The sequence below is a fragment of the Cervus canadensis genome, chromosome 1, assembly GCF_019320065.1.
Source record: "Cervus canadensis isolate Bull #8, Minnesota chromosome 1, ASM1932006v1, whole genome shotgun sequence".
NCBI lineage: Eukaryota > Metazoa > Chordata > Mammalia > Artiodactyla > Cervidae > Cervus > Cervus canadensis.
The window spans coordinates 50115838-50137938 of NC_057386.1; the positions used below are offsets into that span (position 1 = coordinate 50115838).

Here is a 22101-nt window from a genome sequence, read left to right on the forward strand (position 1 = left end):
AACTTTTAAAGTATCAGAGATCTTCCTTTTTTCTTAAACTGAATGAGATAGTAGCAGAAGTTCAGTTTGAGTAAGTTAGAACTCCTTTTCACTGAAGTTAGGATAATAATGTTGTATGACCTTGTGTAACCTCTTTATTGTGAGGTTCTGTGTCACCTTTTTTCCCCATCTGTCCCATGCTTTTCACACACATTTGTGCTGGACTTTATTGTGGCTTTACATGAATTTGGGTGGAACAGAGACCTTCTAACAATTTAATTTTACCACTGCTTTTCTGCTTTCATCTTACTGTTTTTTCTTTTATGAAAGTGTCCTCAAAATACATAGTTGGAATTTCCCGAAAAGGTATATATACATGGTCATTAGTACCTTTATTTCTCTCCCAGGAAACATGAACTCAAATCCCAGTCATGTCAGTTAAACTTCCATCTGCCTGAGAGAGTGAATGTGGAGTGTATTGTCTGTGAATGTGCAGATGAGCCTTTAGTGTCCATCTGCTCATCTATTTTATGGCTACTAAGTATCATTTCTAATTTTAAACAATGGAATAGTTTTACCTTGGAGACTTTGAAAAGAACTTTGAATTAAATTTAGAGAAAGATTAATATCCCTTAAGTTTACTTTGTTTCATAGAGTTTTTAGATCTGAATAATTACCAAATCTAAAAGAACAGCTGGTGGCTTTATTTTCTGCTTTAGCTCAGGTTTAAGCAGGGAAAACGTGATAATCACTGGAGATTGTCTTACCCTTCCCACTTCCTAGTCTGGTTTTACACAAGTTCCTTTTAAGATGAAAGCTGTAACTAGCTTTTATATTTTGTTACAGAGGTTTATATCTGCCTTTAGTCATAAAGATTAAATGTCTACGAATGTGTAGTTTTTGTAGACTGTAAAATCCTTTATAATTGTATAAAGCTCATAGCTGTAACCCTCATTTTATGGTTAATTATACTGCCAGCCTGGCTCATGTGATGTTTTCCATCTTGTGTCTTTTTTTCCCTGCCTGATTTAAGGTAACATAAGCAAAAATGTTAAATACTAATAATAAATGGTTCAAAATGGAAGTTAAAAAAAGAATATTAAGTTTTCCCATCTGCTTTGTTTTCCAACCCCCTGCCCACACACATTCCTGCTGTTTTTAATTTTTTGTATATGCTGTGTCTTCTCAGTTTTCATGCATATTTAAATAACTGCAACCATATAGTTTTTTCCTAATAAAAATGGTACACCTTATTTTCTCATTCCGTATACCTTAAAAGTCTTTCCATATAGGTGAGAACATGTTGTTATTGTTATTATTTTTTTTTTTACTTGGTAACAATATTTTTTATCGTTTTATCTACACAGTACTTTACTGTTTAACAGAATACTGAAAATATAGTCCAACATCCCAGTTTTAAGTGCAATAATCAGAATCACCATTGTATTTAGGAAGTGAGAGTGAAAGTGAAAAGTCGCTCAATCATGTCTGACTTTGCAACCCCATGGACTGTAGCCCACCAGGCTCCTCCATCCATGGAATTTTCTAGGCAAGAGTACTGGAGTGGGTTGCCATTTCCTTCTCCATATTTTAGTAATTTTTAAATGAAGGATCATTGCTTTACAGTATTGTGTTAGTTTCTACCAAACATCAATATGAATCAGCCACAGGTTCACCCATGTCCCCTCCCACTTGACCATCCCTCCCACCTCCCCATCCCGTCCATCTAGGTTGTTGCTGAGCCCCAGTGTGAGTTCCCTGAGTCATGCAGCAAATTCCCGTTGGCTGTCTCTTTTATGTATGGGTAATGTTCATTTCCATGTTCCTCTCTCCATTATCCCACCCTTTCCCTCCTCCCCCACCAGCCACGTCCATAAGTCTGTTCTCTATGTCTGTGTTGGTAAGGACGTATTATTTAGGACTTCCATTTCTGTTTTTAAATTGGAATTCTTGAGATAATTGTAGATTCACATGCAATTATAAGAAAGGATAGAAAGAGCCTGTGTACCTTACATAGTTTCCCCTAATGATAACATTTTGCAAAATGCTGACATTTTGTCACAGCCAGGATACTGACATTGATGCAAGCTGCCACTTTATAACCTTTCATTGTAAGTGAATCTTTTAAAAGTAAAACTTGAAATTTAGTATTAAACTCTGGTGTTCCATACACTATTAGTTTGCTCAGAAGGAAGGAAATCTAGATTATCATATCACTGACTAGTTATACAAAAATATAAGGTCATTTTCTCCCTCTTTGAGGACTAATGCTAAAGGAAGTCATCTGGAAGGAATGCAAATGACTGATGTGGAAAATAACTCAGAAACTGGGGAGTTACAGCCTGTTCTATCTGAAGGAGCTTCAGCTGCCCCAGAGGACGGTAAGGCATGAGAAAGTCATAACTGGCGGGAAGCGGAATAATCATCTCTTTTTGGTAGTGGTGAGGAGTAGTTGGTTTAATAAAACAGTTACTGAGGCGTTACCTACTATTTGACATGCTTCATCTGAAAATAGCATTCATTGTGCCACTGAGTTTGATTCACTAGGACATGAATTACAGGGGAAGGCAAAATAGTTGACTACGTAAAAGGATATATCTTACTAGAAGGGGCAGTTTCGAGGGGAGTATCTGCAGATACTTCATTTGCTCATTCATTAAATGTGTTATGCTACCTACATGAGGAGGCATTGAAGTTTTCTAGATATGAAAGATGACATTGGATATGTTCTGTGTCTTATGGGAAAAACATGCTTCATCTTTTTAAGTCAGTCTTGATAATTGTTTGTAGGTTGCTTTGCTCTTTTAGAAGAATTGCAAACTTTAAGCACTTGAAAAATCCTTTATGGTAACTGACTTCTGTTCTGCCAGTTCATTCATAGTTACATTTCTAATATTCATCTACAACTTCTTTCAGGTTCATTATTCTTTATCTTAAAGCATAGAGAAGACTTTGTAATTTTGAGTTAACAGATGGTGCTTGAAACAAGGCTGTGTGTGTTGCCCTTGCTTGTCCTTTATATGTGAGCAGAAAAGCATGTCAACTTTATTAATGATATTTGACATTGAAATTTTTTTCATTTCTCTGTGAAACTGCCATGTACAACCTCTGCATTCATTTGAATTTCAATGATTGATGAATTGTAGCTCAGAGCATATGATAAAAGGTGCCAGCATCTACCTCTGACTGCCCTGTGAGAGAGTGTGTGGGTGTTAGCATTTTCAGGTTTTTCAGTTTTAAAGAACACTAATCATTTTGGTCTTCTATCTTGGTGCTCCTGTGGTAGACAGCATTATTTCAGTAGAAGAGATTAAATAGAAAGGATTTTTAGAGTGAAGTGTTGATTTGAAAACAAAAGGAAAAATATATTATGTTGATCTTTATAGAAAGGACCTATAGTGATTTGCTAGTAGGGATTAGCTAGTTTCCATGTGTTTATACATATTGGTTATAAATTGTGATGACTTAAATTGTTAACAGTATGTGCTTTAATTATAGGCTCCTATTTATGCAGCATTTGTGAAATGCTTCTAATTTGTCTGGCATTGTTCTGATGCTAGTGATAAAGTAATTTCTGAACTTACTGCTGAGTTCACAGTTTCTCTGCCTTGATGCCACTGACATTTTGAGATAGGGGATTCTTTGTATTCTGGGCCTGCCATTTGCATTCTAGTCTCTCCAGCAGTTTTCTTGGCTTTGAACCACTGGGTACCAGTAGTACCTCCCCTGAATTACAGTAGCCAGACAGTGTCTCCAGGCATTGCCACATGTCCCCTGCGAGGCAGAATCTTCCCCGGCTGAGAACCACTGATTGAGGTGAAAACTCGAACCAGGGTGATTGCTTAAGAATCACTTGCCAGAGTGGGTTATAGTTATACCTGGGAGTGGGTTACAGTTACACATCCCACATCTCAGGGGTGCTGGGTATGCGTTGGTGGTGGTGGAGGGGAGCAGAGAGAGCAGTTGAATACCCCTGGTCAGGTTTTGAGAGACTAGTTAATAGCCAATTAAAATATGAAATGATGAGCGCTGCGATAGCGTATGTAGGGAGCTCAGCTAATACGTGGGCTTCCCTCGTGGCTCCGGGGTGAAAAACCCACCTGCAAGTGCGGGAGATGTGGGTTCAGTTGCTGCATCGGGAAGGTCCCCTGGAGAAGGAAATAGCAACCCACTCCAGTATTCTTGCCTGGGAAATCCATGGAAACAGGAGCCTGGCGGGCTGCAGTCTGTGAGGTCAAAAGAGTCAAGACACGACTTAGTGACTAAACAACAACTAACAGGCATGTAATAATAAAAACAATAGATAATATTTGCAAGCCCTCATTAGGATGAGACTGCTCAGTGGCAGACCTACATGGTGGTTACTTTTATCATCTTGACCTTACAGGTGACTAGGCTAAGGCCTAAAGGTGTAACTTACCATAGTTAGTCACAGAGCCAGTGCTCTTCACTGCCACCTCTCTACTAGTCTAGTCCACCCTTGGAAAGACCATCCTTAGGGATGAGCATGAATTAGTACGAGTCAGGTGAAGACTGGTGAAAGGTGAGCCCAGAGTGGAGGCAGAGGCCAGATCATGGAGAGTTATACTGTGTGTCTAGCTAGAATCTGGACTTTGTCCGTTGAATGGGATCTAAGCAAGAAGTGAAATAATAAAATTATGTTTTAAAATTTCTACTCTGGTTGTGCTGGAGACTGGGAATGGGGTGTGGAACTCTGGGGACAGAAAGACTGGTAAGAAGCCTGTTAAATTAAACTCGGTGAGAGATGACTTGCACTGTTAAATTTCAGCCTTCATCTCATAACTTCACATTTCTCAATTTTTCTATATAAATAGCTAGCCAGCCCTAAAAAACCCCATAAGTTTTGACATTAGCTTCATTTCATTTCTTTTTTTAAAGGTGATTGTTAACAGCTTATCCTAAACTGGAGCAAGTCATTTGCTTGGCCACATTTAGAGTCGCCTGTGCACTCAGAAGTAGGGAATCCACCTGCAGTGCAGGAGGGGCGGGATTTTGGTTTGATCCCTGGGGCGGGAACATTCCCTCAGAGGAGGAAATGGCAACCCACTCCAGCATCCTCGCCTGGAAAAAATTCCATGGACAGAGGAGCCTGGCGGTTACAGTCTGGTGTCAAAAAAGAGTCAGACACAGATGAGTGACTGGGAACACATGCACTTTCAGGTCCTTGAACCTGAGGTTTAGTGCTGGCAGTGTTCTCAGCAACACCTTCTTCTTAGGTCAGGAGTGTGCAGTGATGTAGAGCACCTCGAACGCAGTAAGAAAAGTTGCTGTAAACATGCAAATCAATAGTGCCAAGAAAATCCACCATTGCAGTTTGTTTACCACTGGAATCCCAGGCTCTGTGGTGAGGAGACTGCAGGAAGGGATTAGGTAAACTAAAGGAGCTCTGTGCCTTTTGGAATTTGCTTTATGAGAGAAGAATGGGTTCTTACTTACTGCTGTGGGTATTATTCTATCAGCAGCAGGAGCCAGTTTTCAAGAAACCTTTACTTTTCACACCAATAAGCCTTGGTGAAAAGTTGAGTGAGGTAGTCTTGTGTCTGTGCTTAGGAAAAACAGGGCTCTTTATTCTTGAGCAGAATGCCTAAAAGAACATTTTCTGTGCCAGGTCACTGTAAATTGGTGTCTTTCTCCTCCTCTTTCTCCTCCCTATTGCCAGGCTGTTTGAAGAAACTTTAAATAAGGCATTCTTTTTGTTACTAGCTGGGAATTTGGGACAACTAAAGCAGTCTCTTAAATGTTCCTGAGGGTCAATAAAATGTGACATTTCTTAGACATGACAGTCATCAACAGATCTTTTCCTTTCTAACTGGGATCATATGGGACAACCTTGTATAATCTCCTGGTTAATGCCTGTGTTCCAAAAATCTTGTCCTTCCCAGTTGATACCCTACAGAATTCCATAGGTAGACCAGTTTCTTCCTTGTTCTATCTAAAACTGGAGACTGTATGATTGAGTTCTACTGAATTAACACAGTCCCTTTCAGTTAAGTCAGGGTTGTCCCTGTCCCAGGGAAAAGCTGTGGTATGCCTGTTACAAACCTAACTGGTACCTTGTCTAAGAGTAATACAAAGTCTGATCCTCCAGCATTGCTGATCCCTTTTGGTATGTCAATTAAAGAGTTTCTAATGGAAGTTGCAAAACCCCAGTGTAACTTGCTTCCTACAGTATAAGCAGTAGGAAGATGTACTGTCTTGTATTAACAGGAAGTCTCACCTAGCTCTTGTTGGACAGTATCAAGGCTGGAAAATTTAGCTGCTTAATGTCATCAGAGCTTCCCCAGTGGCTCAGATGGTAAAGAATCTACCTGCAATATGGGAGACCTGGGTTTGATCCCTGGGTTGGGAAGATCTCCTAGAGAAGGGAATGGCAACTCACTCCAGTATTCTTGCCTGGGAAATCCAGGGGATGGGGGAGCCTGGTGAGCTACAGCCCACGAGGTCGCAGAGTCTTTCAGACTCTCACTCTCAATGAGAGTCGTATCATTAAGAACCTGTTTCCCCCACCTCCATTCCCCGTTCTTCTGCTCTGCAGTTCTAAGCAAGTTGATTTAGCTCCCCTCAGGATGGCAAGGTAGTTGCTGCAGTTCCAGACGTCATACAGAATCAGAATAACGTTCTGGATTTAGTGGAACATTATTTCATTTTATATGTCTCTATTTATCAATGAGGAGAACCTTTCTTAGAGTTCATCTGATTAGTCACTAGCCAAAGAAAGGGAAACTTGATCAAGTCTAAACATTTGTGGTTCCCCTCCCTGATCCATTCTACCTGGACACACGAAGAAGGGAGGAAAGCTGAACAATGTTGAGGTTCTCCTGGAAAGGAGGAGGGCAGGTGGAGCAAGGCTTTGCTCTGCCAGGTTGTTGATGTATTTTCCGAGCAGCTGAAGCACCCTTGAAACTTGGAACTACTGAGCATATAGTGAATCCTCAGAAAATAATGTAGGTGATTGACTCAGAAATAGCCTATTTCAAATTTTACTTCAAGATGCAGGATTTTGGTTTGGATTTTTTCCCCCCACATTAACATCTCGGAAACATCTTACATTTAATGGTTCAGTTCAGTCACTCAGTTGTGTCCGACTCCTTGCGACCCCATGGACTGCAGCACACCATGCTTCCCTGTCCATCACCAACTCCCAGAGCCTGCTCAAACTTATGTCCATCAAGTCGGTGATGCCATCCAGCCAACTCATCCTGTCCCCTTCCTCCTGCCTTCAATCTTTCCCAGCATTAGGATCTTTTCAGTGAGCCAGCTCTTCGCATCTGGTGGCTAAAGTATTGGAGTTTCAGCTTCATCATCAGTCCTTCCCATAAATATTCAGGACTGATTTCCTTTAGGATTGACTGGTTTGATCTCCTCGCAGTCTGAGGGACTCTGAGTCTTCTCCAACACCACAGTTCAAAAGCATCAATTCTTCAATGCTCAGCTTTCCTCATGGTCCAACTCTCACACCCATACATGACCACTGGAAAAACCATAGCTTTGACGAGATGGACCTTTGTTGTCAAAGTAATTTGTCTCTGCTTTTTAATATGCTGTCTACATTGGTCACAGCTTTTCTTCCAAGGAGCAAGCGTCTTTTAATTTCATGGCTGCAGTCACCATCTGCAGTGATTTTGGAGTCCCCCAAAATAAAGTCTCTCACTGTTTGCATTGTTTCCCCATCTATTTGCCATGAAATGATGGGACCGGATGCCACGATCTTAGTTTTCTGAATGTTGAGTTTTAAGCCAACTTTTTCGCTCTCCTCTTTCACTTTCATCAAGAGGCTCTTTAGTTCTTCGCTTTCTGCCATAAAGGTGGTGTCATCTGCGTAGCTGAGGTATTGATATTATTCCCAGCAATCTTGATTCCAGCTTGTGCTTCATCCAGCCTGCAATTTCACATGATGTACTCTGCATTTAAGTTAAATAAGCAGGATGACAGTATATAGCCTTTACTTACTCCTCTCCTGATTTGTAACCAGTCTATTCCATGTCCGGTTCTAACTGTTGATTCTTGACCTGCATACAGATTTCTCAGGAGGCAGGTAATGTGGTCTGATATTCCCATTTCTTTAAGAATTTTCCAGTTTGTTGTGATCCACACATTTAATGGTATCTTACAAGTATTATTGATAGCCAGTGTGTGAAAACTTGTTGACACCTTCTGGTAGGATTAAGAAAAGTCCTATATTCAAATTTCTTACAGTTGGTGAAATATCACTAGTTTGCTTTACGCTTTAATGCAGTTGATACACATTGAAACATATGGGGCAAAGCACAGGCTGTAGGTTGTGATCGGTCGCTTGACAATAGCTACTTTCATTTATTTGACCTTACGTTGTGTTTACTTGCTCTCACTGATGGCAGTGGGTTGTACAGGACCCAGGACCTGTGACCCAGAGATCAAGAGACCAATTTAGTTTTCTCATTCACAGAACTAGGGAACTTCAGATCTTAGGACTTGATAAAAGACCAAAATGTATTTTCATGCAGGAATTCCTTTCCAACATTTCTTGGGAAATGTATGTTTTTCTGAATCCTGAGAAAAAATGAGTCAAGAAATAAAAAAACTGAAAAAGTTATTCTTATTCTCCTGGTAGAGTTAATCTTTAGCAGTCAACACAGAAGCATGGGGCCTTTTCTGGTGGTCCAGTGGTTAAGACTCCATGCTTCCCTTGCAGGGGGCGTGGGTTTAGTCCCGAGGCAGGAAACTTAAGACCCCACACGCTGCGTGGGATTGAGGTTAGATTAGAAAACAGCAGCAGCAGCACGGAAACATGACCATTTTGGAAGAATCCTCTTACGGCAAGTTGGAAACATAAACTGGAAATGCTGATAGCTAGAATCAAAAGTGAATAAGACCTAGAATCAGAAATTAGTAAGACCTTGGAAAGAAGCAGTTGCAACCAAGTCGGTCCCGGCTGTAGCTGTTGCCGTATTATGTGTTCATGGCCCTGTCTGCTGCTATGTAAATACTAATGAGTCTCTCCTGTCTTACCCTATGGAGCCGGGGTCCCCAGCTTGTTGGGAACAGGACCGCACAGCAGGGAGTGGGCAACGGGCAGTCACGCCCCCCCCCCCCGCGTGTGAGGAAATAGTCCCTGCTGCCAGAAGGGATGGGGACTCCTGCTAGACAGGAATCCTGTGTGTGTGCTCCAAGAAATAGAAAGTTTCGGAAGCAAAGTGTTCTCATATTGGCATTTTTGACATGTGATTCCATGTAGTGCTCTAAAACTTGCTGAGAGTTTAAGTGTTACGTTTTCAACTATTACCTAATAATGTTCACAGAGTGTTCCAGTATTTGAATATTTAGTGTTGGCTACAGTTCTTGTAAATACTACAAACTAACCAAAAATTTTAAAAGATACATAATAAAGAGTTTGAAAAATATATTAAGTATTTAAAGAATAACTTTTAAGATTTTGGGAATTCCTGAGGATTCCAGTTCCTCGTTTGTGAGTCCTGGAGGTTAATGTGTCTCAGGAATTCAGAAACACTGGCACCAAGAGGTCAGGCTTGTGCTTGGAGTTTCACCATGCTGTGCTTGGCCGCTCAGTTGTGTCCGAGCTCCTCTGTCCGTGGGATTCTCCAGGGAAGAACACTGGAGTGGGTTGCCGTTCCCTTCTCTGGGGGATCTTCCCAACTCAGGGATTGAACCTGGGTCTCTGGCACTGCAGGCAGATTCTGAGCCACTAGGGAAGCCGCTGGAATACTTGTTGGTTTTAGAGTTTTCGGCAACAGTTCTGTGAAGGGCCACAAGGTGGAGGTAGTGCTTCACGCAAGGAGCTGGTTTGGGCTCTAAACAGTCTTACTGTTGACTTGAGACTGTGGATTGGATCCCTGGGACAGGAAGATCTCCTGGAGAAGGAAATGGCAGCCCACTCCAGCATTCTTGCTTGGGAAATCCCATGGACTGAGGAGCCTCCTGGGCTGCAGTTCTTGGGATCTCAAAGAGTCGGTCACGACTGAGCACACACATACTTGAGCAGGAGGGTTTTTTCCTTTGCTGAGAAAGGAGATTTCAGAAACATCCAGCCTGTATCTTCAAAATGTTTAAGGGAGAAGTAATACTATATAAACTCTTCTTAAAAACAGAATAAGAGGAATTTACCAGTAAAGCCATCTGGGGCTACAGTTTTCTTTGTTGATAGCTTTTTTAAACTACCAAGTTTCATTTCTTTTAATGCTTAACATACCTATTCAGGTTATCTATTTTATCTGTTTTTACCTGAATGTATTTTGGCGGTTTGTGTCTGTCAAACGATTTGTCCGTTTCATCGGTGTTCTTGACTTCATGAACATAAAATTTTTTTGTACTGTTCCCTTATTACCCTTTTAATGTCTGTAGAGTCTGTAGTGATGTTCCCTTTTATTTCTGATATTGCTGATTTTGTTTGCTCTTTTTTCCCTTAGTCTGCCTAAAAGCTTTTGAGTTTTGTTTCTTTTTGCCTTATGGCACGGGGCACGATCTTAGTTCTCTGACCAGGGACAGAACCCACGCTCCCTGTGGTTGAAGCGTGGGGTCTTGACCACTGGCCTTTTTATCCTCCTGTTTGTTAACCTTTTTTATAATGCTCATTTCATTGTTCTTTAACACTGATTAATTTCCTCTTTCACTCTTGCTTAAATTCATCTATTAATAGTTTAATTTTAACAACAATATCTTAGTAATTCTTTAAAAATCTACTTTTTCCACAAAATAGTTTTTGGTGTTGTTCTTCTATCTGTATACCTACTGACTCTCACTTTAGGCAGATTGTCTGCCTTGTTTGTAAATTTTGATTGGAACATGCCTTTTTGAGATTTTTACTACCCTTTGTAGAAAATTTGAGTATTCTTTTTTTTTTCCCTCCTGTGATAATAATTGTGACCTGGATTGTGGAAGTTTCCTATCACACAGGTCTTTTAAATGTTTCAAAAGTGTTCATGAGCATTTTTTAGATCTGCTTCTGTTGGATAATTTCAACATGATTTCTGTCATCTCAGCATTGATATTTGTTGCTTATCTCTACCTGGCTTTTCACATGCTGAAATAATTTTGGAATGTATTCTGGACATTTTCTTAAAAATTTTTTATTTTATTTTTTGGTTGTGATGGGTCTTCACTGCTGCATGGGCTGTGCCCTAGTCTTGGTGAGCGGAGGCCACTCTGGCTGCAGCGCCCGGGCTTCCCCCAGCGGTGGCGTCTCTTGTTGAGGAGCGCGGGCGCTCGGGCCGTGGGCTCAGAAGCTGCAGGGCCCAGGCTCTAGGGCACAGGCTCAGTAGTTGTGGCACCCAGGCTTAGTTGCGCCAAGACCTGTGAGATCTGCCTAGCCCAGGGAAGGAGCCCATGTCTCCTGCATTGGCAGGTGGATTCTTTACCACGAGCCACCAGGGAAGCCCTGACACATTTTTAATACGATTTTTCTGGGACCCTGGGTCTTCTTTAAATCCCTCAGTTTGTTGGTACTTCAGGTTTTTGTCTACACCAGTATCCGTGATTACTTTACAGAGTCCTCAAGTAGCTACTTCATGCGTTCTGTCAAGGATTTATAACTGCCTTCAGTGGAAGAGGTGGAGTGGAATGTGTTTGCTTCATCTTACCTAGAATCTTCCCTCCAGAGGATTTTATATTTGCTTTATTAAAAAACACTAGCTCCTGACCAACTTTTATGTTCCTTTCCTAAGATTTGAACTTCAACTTTAAATCTCAAACCTAAATTAGGCACACTGCCCTTTGTTTGAATTCTGAGGTGAACTGAGTGCAGAAACCAGACAAAATCCCCTACTGTCTTCCTGTGACAGTAGACATAATTATTTATTCTTTCAGTAAGAGTTTTAGTTTCATGCACGGAGTACAGATTTAGCCTCAGTTTCATCTCCCTTTCTGTGGTGGATCCAGTGTTTTTTTGCCTATCCCTAACAGAGGATTCCCTGATGGCTCAGACGGTAAAGTGTCTGCCTGCAATGCGGAAGACCTGGATTCAATCCCTGGGTTGGGAAGATCTCCTGGAGAAGGAAATGGCAACCCACTCCAGTATTCTAGCCTGGAGAATCCCATGGACAGAGAAGCCTAGTAGGCTATAGTCCATGAAGTAGCAAAATGTCGGTCACAACTGAGCGACTTCACTTTCAACAGAGGAGTAAAGGTTTTCTGGGACTTCCTGGTGGTCCAGTGGTTAAGACTCTGTGCTTACACCGCAGGGGGCGTGGGTTCCATCCCTGGGCAGAAGGAAGAGCCTGCACACAGTAGTGTCGCCAAAACAAACTTTCACAGCAAGCTGTCTGGGGTGACGTCATCTACCCCACTGTTTTTCCTTACCCTTTTTTCTGCTATACCACGGATTTCCCTTTTTTCTTTTAAATATAGCTGTTCATTAAAACTTCAAGATTTTATTTTATCTAGCATTTATAAGGGTTTATAGCAGAGAGATTTTTCAGATTTTCTTGATCTCTGTCTTGTTGAACTAGAAAAATTCTATAGAACTTGTCTTTTAAAAATCAACTCATGCACGAAAATAAAATTGGAGGCCTACATGGGATAGTAAGTCATTTATTGCGAAAATTACTGGAGTTTTGTATACACACATGTAGATATAAGTGTAAATGTATATTTGTGTTTGTGTGTTTATATTTGCGTATATTTTAGGCTGGAAACTAAAGCTCCTGTTATGATTATCAAGGAAAAAAAAAACCTAATGTATTTGCTTTGGAAAAGATATTTTCAGTATAATGAAATTAATACTGGCTTTCAATTAAAACTTTTCAGATACTTTGAGAACAAAGATAAACAGGCTCTAAATAACTAGAGAACCGAGTTCTGTGTGGTTACTTTTTCTGTTTTGTTTGCTTGCTATCTTCTGTTACCTTGGCATTCAGTGTAAAATTCCGTGGGAATCTCAGGTTGGGTAAGGAGCTGCCTTTTTCGTGCCGTGGTTTCTTGTCAGACATGTTCTCTCCTTCTTCCTGCCAGGAATGAGCAGCGACAGCGACATCGAATGTGACACGGAGAATGAGGAGCAGGAGGAGCACGCCGGCCTGGGCGGGTTTAGCGACTCCTTCATGGCGCAGCCCCCAGACGAAGGTGCAGCCCGCCGCGGGTTCTGCCAGGGCTCATAAAACCATCTCTGCAGCTGCTGCTGCTCTTTCCTTCACTTCTGTCTCTGCTTCTTTTTAAAATTATTGTCATCTGTGAGGCGACATTCTGTGGGTAGACTAAATGATGAGTACTGAAAAAATTTGGTAGGCTGTATTTGCTTGGTCAGACACCTGATGATGCATGCTACTTAATGGGCGAAGCTGATGTTGGCAACCTGCTTTGGTACAGCCTATGACCTGAGAATAGCTTTTACATTTTAAAGAGTTGTTTGAAAAAAAAGAAAGCAAAACAGAGAAGAATTTCCAGCAGAGACCGATAGTGGCCTATCGTGCCTAAGTGTTAGCCAACCCCCTTGGGAGGTTTCAGATAGTTGATTTTCTTTTTTCTTTTCAGAGATATTTGTAGCCTAGCTAATAAAGTAAGTTTTTAAAAGACAGCCTTTTCCAGGGACTTCCCTGATCGTTCAGTGGTTAGGAATCCGCTTTCCAATGCAGGGGACACAGGTTCGATCCCTGGTCAGGGCACTAAGATCCCACATCCATCAGGGCAGCTAAGCCTGTGTACAACTAAAGAGAAGCCCACAGGCCACGCCTAGAGAAGCCTGCGTGCTGCAGCGAGAAATCTCACAGGCTGCAGTGAAGACCTGTGCTGCAACTAAGACCCAGTGCAGCCAAAAATATAAATATTTTTTTAAAAGGACAACCTTTTCTGATTTTAGAAATGTGTGCAGATTATAAAGTCATTGATTTACCTCTTCCTTCCAAAAAATCAAAAAGTCTTAGGGAAAAAACTGAGAGAAATCCATTGTTACTAGTTTTATTTTAGATGTACAACATAATGATTTGATACATTGCAAAATGATCACCACTATAAATTTAGTTAACATGCATTGCCCATTGTTGGTATTTTATCCAGAGACCTTAATGGTTAATCTGAGCATTCCTCTATAAGAGATCCTGGAATTACAACATTGTCAGGCCAATGTTAATTGTCATCTTTTATTTTTATTTTATATTATTTCCTTGATAGCCTAGTGTCTTTTTCAATACAGAGCCAAGTGTTTGATGATTTTTAAGTATTAAGGTACTCTTAGTAATTTTCTCTGCTTCTAAAAGAAGCAGCCAAATTTGAGGCAAAGTTATTTTGAGTGTTGGTGGGTTTTTGTAGTGATGTTTGCATGCTCAGTTTAATTGACTTGGAGATACATTTTATATTTACAAAAGCATCTTTTGAGTGTCCACCATCATCATTCCTTACTCCGTTCTTCAGCTGCTCCCAGGGTGTCCCCAGAGGACAGCAGGCAGTGCCTTCCGTCTTCTAATTGTGGGCATCTATTAACACATTTTGGTTTTTTCTCCTTTATTTTCTATTTGTGTTTGTTTACGGTTGACTCTGATAAAGAATTCTCTAAGAATAGAGATTTGTTTACAACCCAGCACATTTTTCTTTATCACTTAAGTAACACACTTGCTAAGATCATTTAGAGATATGGAAGAGAAAATACAGGCCTTTAAAAATTGTTAACTGTTTTTTATTGTTTTCTCCTAGATACACATTCCAGTTTTCCTGATGGTGAACAAATAGGCCCTGAAGATCTCAGCTTCAGTACTGATGAAAACAGCGGAAGGTAATTTTCAAATCAAGAGAACTGACTTGCAAGCCACCTTGACCCTGAAATTCGCTGTAGTTGGTGCTCAAATTTGTCAATGGTCAGATAATCAGATTTTTTCATCATCTCTACTTGAAATAGTAATTGAGACTTTAGAAAGTAGCACGATTCTAGTATAAAACATTAGTACAAAGGAAAAAATTAAATGTGGGAAGAATTCTATGTAGTGTAATGAAATAACAGTGTAGCCTCAATTAATTTAGTACATTAGTGTATTCATAAAAGGCAGTTTGTCTGCTCCAGCAGACGGGCAGCTAGCTGCCAGGAAACGGGCCTGGAGGCCGCGCATGCGCCCAGTCTCTGCTCGCCGTCGGCGCTCTCCCGTCTGGGATGGAGACTCGGTTCTGCTGAAATGACCGCCTTTGTAGTTTGGGTTTTAATTACAGTTCTAGTTTCATTAGTGCCTGTAGACTAGTGAGCAGAAATATCACTAATGTGTAGATTCTGCCCTGAAGACACTTTATGTGAATAACTGAAGTAACACTAGACTGAATCTCCTGTTTGGAATGTGTTGGCTGACTGAGGTTAATTTTTCTTTTCTTATTTGTTCAAGTGCAGGCAGGCACACTGATTAATGGCACATACGCTATCTTTTGTGTGACTTTTACAAATGCGGTTTTAAATGAATTAAGTTAATGTGAATTGGTTATGTTCTTGGTCATATAAACACATATAAGAACATTTAAAATTATTTCACTTTTTTCTGCTTCTTACCAAACAACTACAGAGCAACAAGTATTTTAAAACCCTGTTTTTTCCTTTGTTTTCATTAGCTGGACATTGATTTCAGCGTCAATACATTTTAAGATTCCCACATGTTATACATGAAAGTGTGCTATAACGTTTACTTTTATACTCAGAATTAGTCCAAAATTATTGCCAGACTTTACCATTGTGCTCCTGCATTTGTTTTTGAGCTGCTATACCCTTTGAAAAGGACACTGAAAGCTGACTAAGAGACTGTTGGAAACGCATGAGTTATATATACATTTGAGAGGCATTTCATCTGCTTATTTTTACTTAATGAATATTGTTCCCTTTCCATGTCTAGTGTCTTGCCGAACGCTGTGATTCATGGTTTGCTTTTGTTCAAAACAGTTTGCACTTTTTGTTAATAAAATGAACTTGAGAAAATGTTATGTCTCTGCAATTTATTAAAACTGGGACAGGAAGCCCTCTTTTTCGTATTCCTATTGCCTGTGTATAATAGATGCTTTTGAGCTGTTATTAGATGCATAGGGAAGTTAGAAGACTTATTTATAATCTCCATAATGTATGTGGTTACTTTTTCCCCTTAAATTAGTTGGAAATATTTAAGTAGTATAATCATATGAGAAGTAAAAATTTAGCATTTGCTTACTGTCATGATAGCATTGATATGCCACTATATAGTTATTAAGTAGCTTATTGTGCAGTGATGTAAAATATTACTAAGTTCTTCACATTTCATTTTCTGTTAGCTAGAGATGTATTTGTGTTTAGTACATTTTGATGAGATCATATTTTAAATCCAGCTTTGTCTTATTTCTACACTACATTGTAATGGGTAAAACTGTTATGTAAGAATTTTGTCCCATTAGTGTTGAGAGCAAGTCATTGTAAGAATTGATATTGTAGGGTTTCGTTTTTTTCAAGTGAGTCTTATAAGAATTCATAAACACATGTGTGATTGACTCTACTTTGAAACTCACTGTTTCATAGCTGTTTCTTAACCTGTATTTGATATAGAACTGAGTGCTTTTCCATGAACCTTTGTAAGTTCTTGTTTTCAAAATATGGAAAACCACATGTGGTTAAGAATTAAGAGAAACCTGAGACTAGACTGTTCATTTGGGAAAATTTGTAGGAGCTTTTAGCACAAGTGATTTAATCGTGAGATTCTCTTGGGTCATTACATGATAGCATCCTGAGGTATCCTTTTTTCCTTTGTTAGGGGGAGGTATCCAGTTTTGTTTGTTTTCAAATCGTAAATGTTCTTAACTTTTACTCTTATTTTTTATGATCATAAAGTGGATTCCCCAGAATGGCATGAAGATCTGTGAGTCACAGAACATTTGGGTCTTGGATATTTTTCGGCTTTGCTTATGCTCTCAGGTTATGTATAAGAGCGCTGAGGAGTGCTGCCCTTGTTTCATACAATTGAGAATTGGTTGAGACCCTTTTACATTGGTGGAGTTTGAGTTTACTATGTCAGCAAGACTGTTTTTCTTGTTATAGCTATAGGAAGTTTTGAAGGTATTTTTATGCATGACAAAAATTTTGCAGGGAAAATTACTTGAATTTAATTGGTATATTATCTTCTTGTGTGTTTTAGAAACCCAAGCCATGTGTACCATCTTCTGATTCCATATTAATAATAAACTCTATACCTTGAAAAGCTTAAAAAGTAAGCTTCTAAAGAAATGATTTGTAACTGCCCTCCTGGCATGAAATTCTCTGTTTTTATAATTAAAGTTGACAGAGGGTTTCATGAAAAAAAGAAAAAAAAAACAAAACCCAACAAACTTGTAGGTATCTAAAGGATGTACTCAAAAACAGTTCTCCTGTGATGAAGATCATGTCATGTCTGTTTTGTTGGTTACAGCTCACCTCCAGTATTGTGAATTGTTTGTGAATTGAAAAATAGTAAGAAATACGTAGCATGTATGAATTCATGCCATCCATTGAAGAAAACTTCTGGGGCATAACAAGTGTCTACCTGGCATTTCCTCTAGGGGTTGACAAACTTCTAGCCTTGAGCCAAATCCGTACCGCTATCTGTTGTAAATAGTTTTGTTGGAACACAGTCACATCCATTCATTTACAGATTGTCAAACAGATGCTTTTGCCCTGCAGAGGCAGAGTTGAGTAGCTGCTTAAGCAACCTAATGGCCCTTGAGCCTAAAATATTTACACTCTTACCCTTTGCAGATAAAATTTGCCAAGTTCTACTTTGTCATTGATATTAATAGGAGGTTCACTTTGAGAGAGGTAGATTTGAGAAAAGGCATGATTTTTAACTCAAAAAGATCAAACATTTGATTAGTTGTTTTGTGCTTAGTTTTTGTGATATGGGGTGTTGGGCATCTGCTATTTGATTCATTCTGGGATTCTGATAAGACTGAAAGACCTAAAGATTTCCTCAAAAAATGAAAGGCCCTATTAGCTTTTAGTAGTGGGATCTTTGGAAAAAACAGCTCCTTCCCCAGTTTCCAGCTGTGCCACCTACTAAGTCTGCGCCCGATTCCGCAGTGCTGCCAGCAGCACCCATGCTTCCCATCTTCCTTGAGGTCATCTGACGCCAGCCTTGCCTCTGCTGGATTTTAGGTAGCAGTGAGGGAGGGAAGAGGCACAGAAGAGGATATCAGTTCTTTCTCCCCTCTCCCCATTGGTGGTTCATGACCTAGTCTGCAAGAGCTCTGAGGCAAAAGAGCTTCCCCCGTCTTCCCACGTTTGACTGTCGTCACCCACAGTCTCCGAAAGGCATGGTAGTCAACCCAGATTTCCAGTCAGTCACTCCACTTGTCCTGCTCTCTGGTACTTTCTATTCCATAACAGAATCCCAACTTAAAAATTTTTTTTTCCTCCTTTTGTTGAAAGGCATAGTTCTTCTTGGTTTCATCATATAGTTTTTTTAAAATATTTATTTATTGGGTTGCGTTGGGCCTTAGTTGCAGCACACGGGATCTTCATTGCAACATGAGGGGTCTTCAGTTCCTGCATGCGAGCTCTTAGTTGTTGCACGCGGGATTTAGTTCCCTGACCAGGGATTGAACCTGGGCCCTCTGCACTGGGAGCGCAGAGTCTTAGCCACTGGGCTACCAGGGAAGTCCCATCATTTGGTATTTTAACCTCAAGTTTGGTCCTGGGAAATTGTCCAGTAGAGTATTTTCTCCTAGACTTAAAGATGTAAGAGTAATGCATGCATTGTGCCCAAGCATATCATTTCTGCACAACCTGGACTGACCATGTCATTGAATCTGTGAGTAGCCTTTGAGGGGAACTGGGTGTCATGCCCATTTGGCAGAGAAACAGGAGATTCAGCACCGCTGGCAGGGATGCAGTAAGATACTAGTTGAGTACTTTTTCCAGTTTGTCACAGTTGGGCCAAATTCACCATTTTGATACCTAATAATTAAAAACCTAAATATTGTCCTTTTTAAAAAACTTTTCATTTTGAGATAATTTTAGATTTATAATAGAGGTGCAGAAATCTTGAGAGTGTTCCTGTACAGCCAGCTTATCTTTTTAAAAAAATTTTAATTGGAGGCTAATTACTTCAGAGTATTGTGGTGGTTTTTGCCATACGTTGACATGAGTCAGCCATGGGTGTACACGTGTCCCCCTCCTGAGCCCCCCTCCCGCCTCCCTCCTCCTCCCATCCCTCAGGGTCGTCCCAGCCCACCGGCTGTGAGTGCCCTGTCTCATGCATCAAACTTGGACTGGTGATCTAACTTTACACCTAAAGCAACTAGAAAAAGAAGAAATGAAGAAGCCCAGGGTTAGTAGAAGGAAAGAAATCATAAAAACTAGGACAGAAATAAATGAAAAAGAAACAGAAGAGACTACAGCAAAAATCAAGACTAAAAGCTGGTTCTTTGAGAAGATAAATAAAATAGACAAACCATTAGCCAGACTCATCACGAAAAAAAGGGAGAAGAATCAACAAAATTAGAAATGAAAATGGAGAAATCCAACAGAACACATAAGGTCATCAAAGCAACTGTATGACAATCAAATGGACAACTTGGAAGAAATGGACGCGTTCTTAGAAAAGTATAACCTTTTAAAACCAAAACAGCTTCTCTTGTTGTGAACAGATCCACGACAGTAGACAAGTGACCAAGATGAAGGCGCCAGTCTTGTTTACAGACCAGCACGCAGACTGCCGCCAGCTCTGCTCGGATTTCATCCGTCCCTTCCCGCAGGCCCTCTTTCCCTCCCCGGCGTCCACACTGCAGTGAGTTGGCATGTCTCGGTGCCCCACCTCAGGCTCTTGCCTCAGTCTTCCCGTCTTTCATGACCTTGACGTTTTTGAAGTGGATCGATTGTTTTTGAAAATGAAAATTAAGGAGTAGTAGAGGAGTACTAGAGGACTTTAAAAGAAATAAGAGAAAAAGAAAAATAGAAAATAGAAGAGAAAAAGGAAAGAAAAAAAGAAAAAAGAAAAAAAAAAAGAAGAAAAAAAGAAAAAAAAATTTTTTTTTCCCCCTAATTAAAAAATCGTAAAAGTCTGTGGAAATGAAAGTTAAGGAGTAATGGGGGAGTAATAGGGGATTTTAAAGGAAAATAGAAGAAAGAAAAAAGAAAAAAATAAAAAAAATAAAAATAAAAAAATAAAAAATAAAAGAGAAAAAAGTAAAATTATATCTAGGAGTTTCTCTGGAGCTGTTGCGGTCAGTGTGGGTTCGGCTCAGTTTCAGATAGCTCCTCGTTCCACCTTACGCTTCTCGATATCTACAGGCCCCTCCAGTGTAGTCAGCGTTTCCTAGAGGGATTTTAATCTGTTGCACCAGTCCCTTCTGAAGCGGTTCCCTTTGTTTATTTGGCTTCTGTTTGCCGGTCTCTTCAGAGCCTCATTTCCGCCCTGACACAGGCGGGCGGAGGTGGACTCTTATTCAGGTAGCTAGTTCCGTCGCTCTGCGGGGAGGGTCTGGCGCTGCGGGGCAGGGAGAGGCTTGCGCTGCAGGGAGAGGCTGGCGCTGTGGGGACAGGCTTGCGCCGCGGGGAGGGGCTGGGGCTGCCGGGAGGGGCTGACGCTCCTTTCTCCGTCTGTGCTGCTCAGGCTCCCGGCTGTTCTATATGGAGCGCGCCCCGCGCTGCGCGAGGTTCCAGCCCTCGGGTGTTCCACAAAAGCGCGGAAGGAAAAGCTGCGCCTGCTCTCTGTGCCTTCCCCGTCAGAGCGGTCCAGGCAGCCAGGGGCTTGGTGGGCGCACTCTCCCCAGGTGTGGCGCGCCCCCTCCCTTCCGCGGACCCAGTCTCAGTTTCCGCCTGGCGCCAGTCGGGCGCGCGCGCCTTCCGCCCTCCGCGTCCCCAGCCCCAGTCCCCGCCCGCGCCGGTCGGGTGCCTGCGCCCTGTGTCTCGCCGCGACCTTCCCCTCCCCCCTGCCTCCTGCCTCCGGCGGGGCTGGGCCGGTCCGCAGCCTGCGAGCTCCTCTCTGGACCCTCTCGGTCTCTTTGTTCTGCGAACGGCTGGCAGTGTGTTCTGGCCGGTTAATTTACTCTCTCTCTTTTGGTCTCCCACAGTTCAAGTTGGCAACTCACAGAAGTTCCCTCCGATTGTCCTCAGGGCACTCGGGCCCGGACCCTACCCCAAGCAATGCCGCCTAAGAGCTCCCGGGATGGATCTCCGTCCTTAGCTCTTTTGTCTCACTTTTTATCTTTTATATTTTGTCCTACCTCCTTTCGAAGACAATGGGCTGCTTTTCTGGGCGCCTGATGACCTCAGCTAGCGATCCGAAGTTTTGCGAAGTTTGCTCTGCGTTCAGTTATTCTTTTGATGAATTTGTAGGAGAGAAAGTGGTCTCCCCGTCCTACTCCTCCGCCATCTTGGCTTCTCGGATCGATTGTTTTTAAGTGTTACTTCCTTATTTATGGCTCCGCTGGGTCTCTGTAGCAGGGGCTGCTCTCTAGCTGCGGTGCCCGGGCCGCTCACGGAGGTGGCTTCTCTTGTTGTGCCCACGGGCTTCAGTACTTGCCACACACTGGCTCAGTCCTTGCTGCACACGGGCTTGGTTGCCCTGCAGCATGTACATCCTGGACCAGGGATTGAACCCGTGTCCCTGGTATTGGCAGGCAGATTCTTAACCACGGGACCACCAGAAAGGCCCCCAGTTATTTTATAGTGTTGTTCTGCTTGGGCTCATCTTATGTTTTTTCACCTTAGGTTGGAATTACGCATTATTAGAAGGCTTCTGCAGAGGTGGTATCTGCCAGGATTCCCCACTATTTACTATTTTTCCCTTTGAATTACTAAATATTTAGGGCAAATACTTTAAGGATATGCAAATATTCTGTTTCTGCTTAAACTCTTACCCACTAATTTTAGCACCCACCAGTGGATCTTGCCTACAGCAATTATTACTGCAGTGTTCTTATGGTGGTTTTCTACTCCCCTAATTTCTTTGACATTTATCATTAGAATTCTGTTTGACAGGTTGTCCTTTCTTCTCCATTTAGTTTATTCAGCCGTTTATATCTGTGTGGATTCATGGATATTTATTTTATTCTTTGGAGTTATGATGCAGTATTGCTATTGTTTTACAGTTCAGTTTTCTAGTTTTGGCTGTTTGAAGCTCTTTCAGCTTGGCTCCTTTACTCTTTTGATCTTGATCTTGTATCCTCCCTCCTTCCCTTTCCATCCTTCCTCTCAACAAGATGCTCCAA

The 22101-nt window shown here is 41.3% G+C and overlaps 1 protein-coding gene across 4 annotated transcripts in view; it reads left to right on the forward strand.

Moving 5' to 3' along the window:
- TRIM37 (tripartite motif containing 37) overlaps positions 1 to 22101 on the forward strand; it is a 168592-nt gene that overhangs the window by 112798 nt on the left and 33693 nt on the right. For 3 of the 4 annotated variants that reach the window (XM_043482864.1, XM_043482857.1, XM_043482871.1), the window contains exons 22-24: positions 2242 to 2360; positions 12943 to 13053; positions 14617 to 14695. In XM_043482864.1, the coding sequence (XP_043338799.1) occupies positions 2242 to 2360; positions 12943 to 13053; positions 14617 to 14695 (309 nt within the window). Of the gene's footprint in view, positions 1 to 2241; positions 2361 to 12942; positions 13054 to 14616; positions 14696 to 22101 lie in introns of those variants that run through there. The other variant, XR_006272129.1, reaches the window with a different exon arrangement.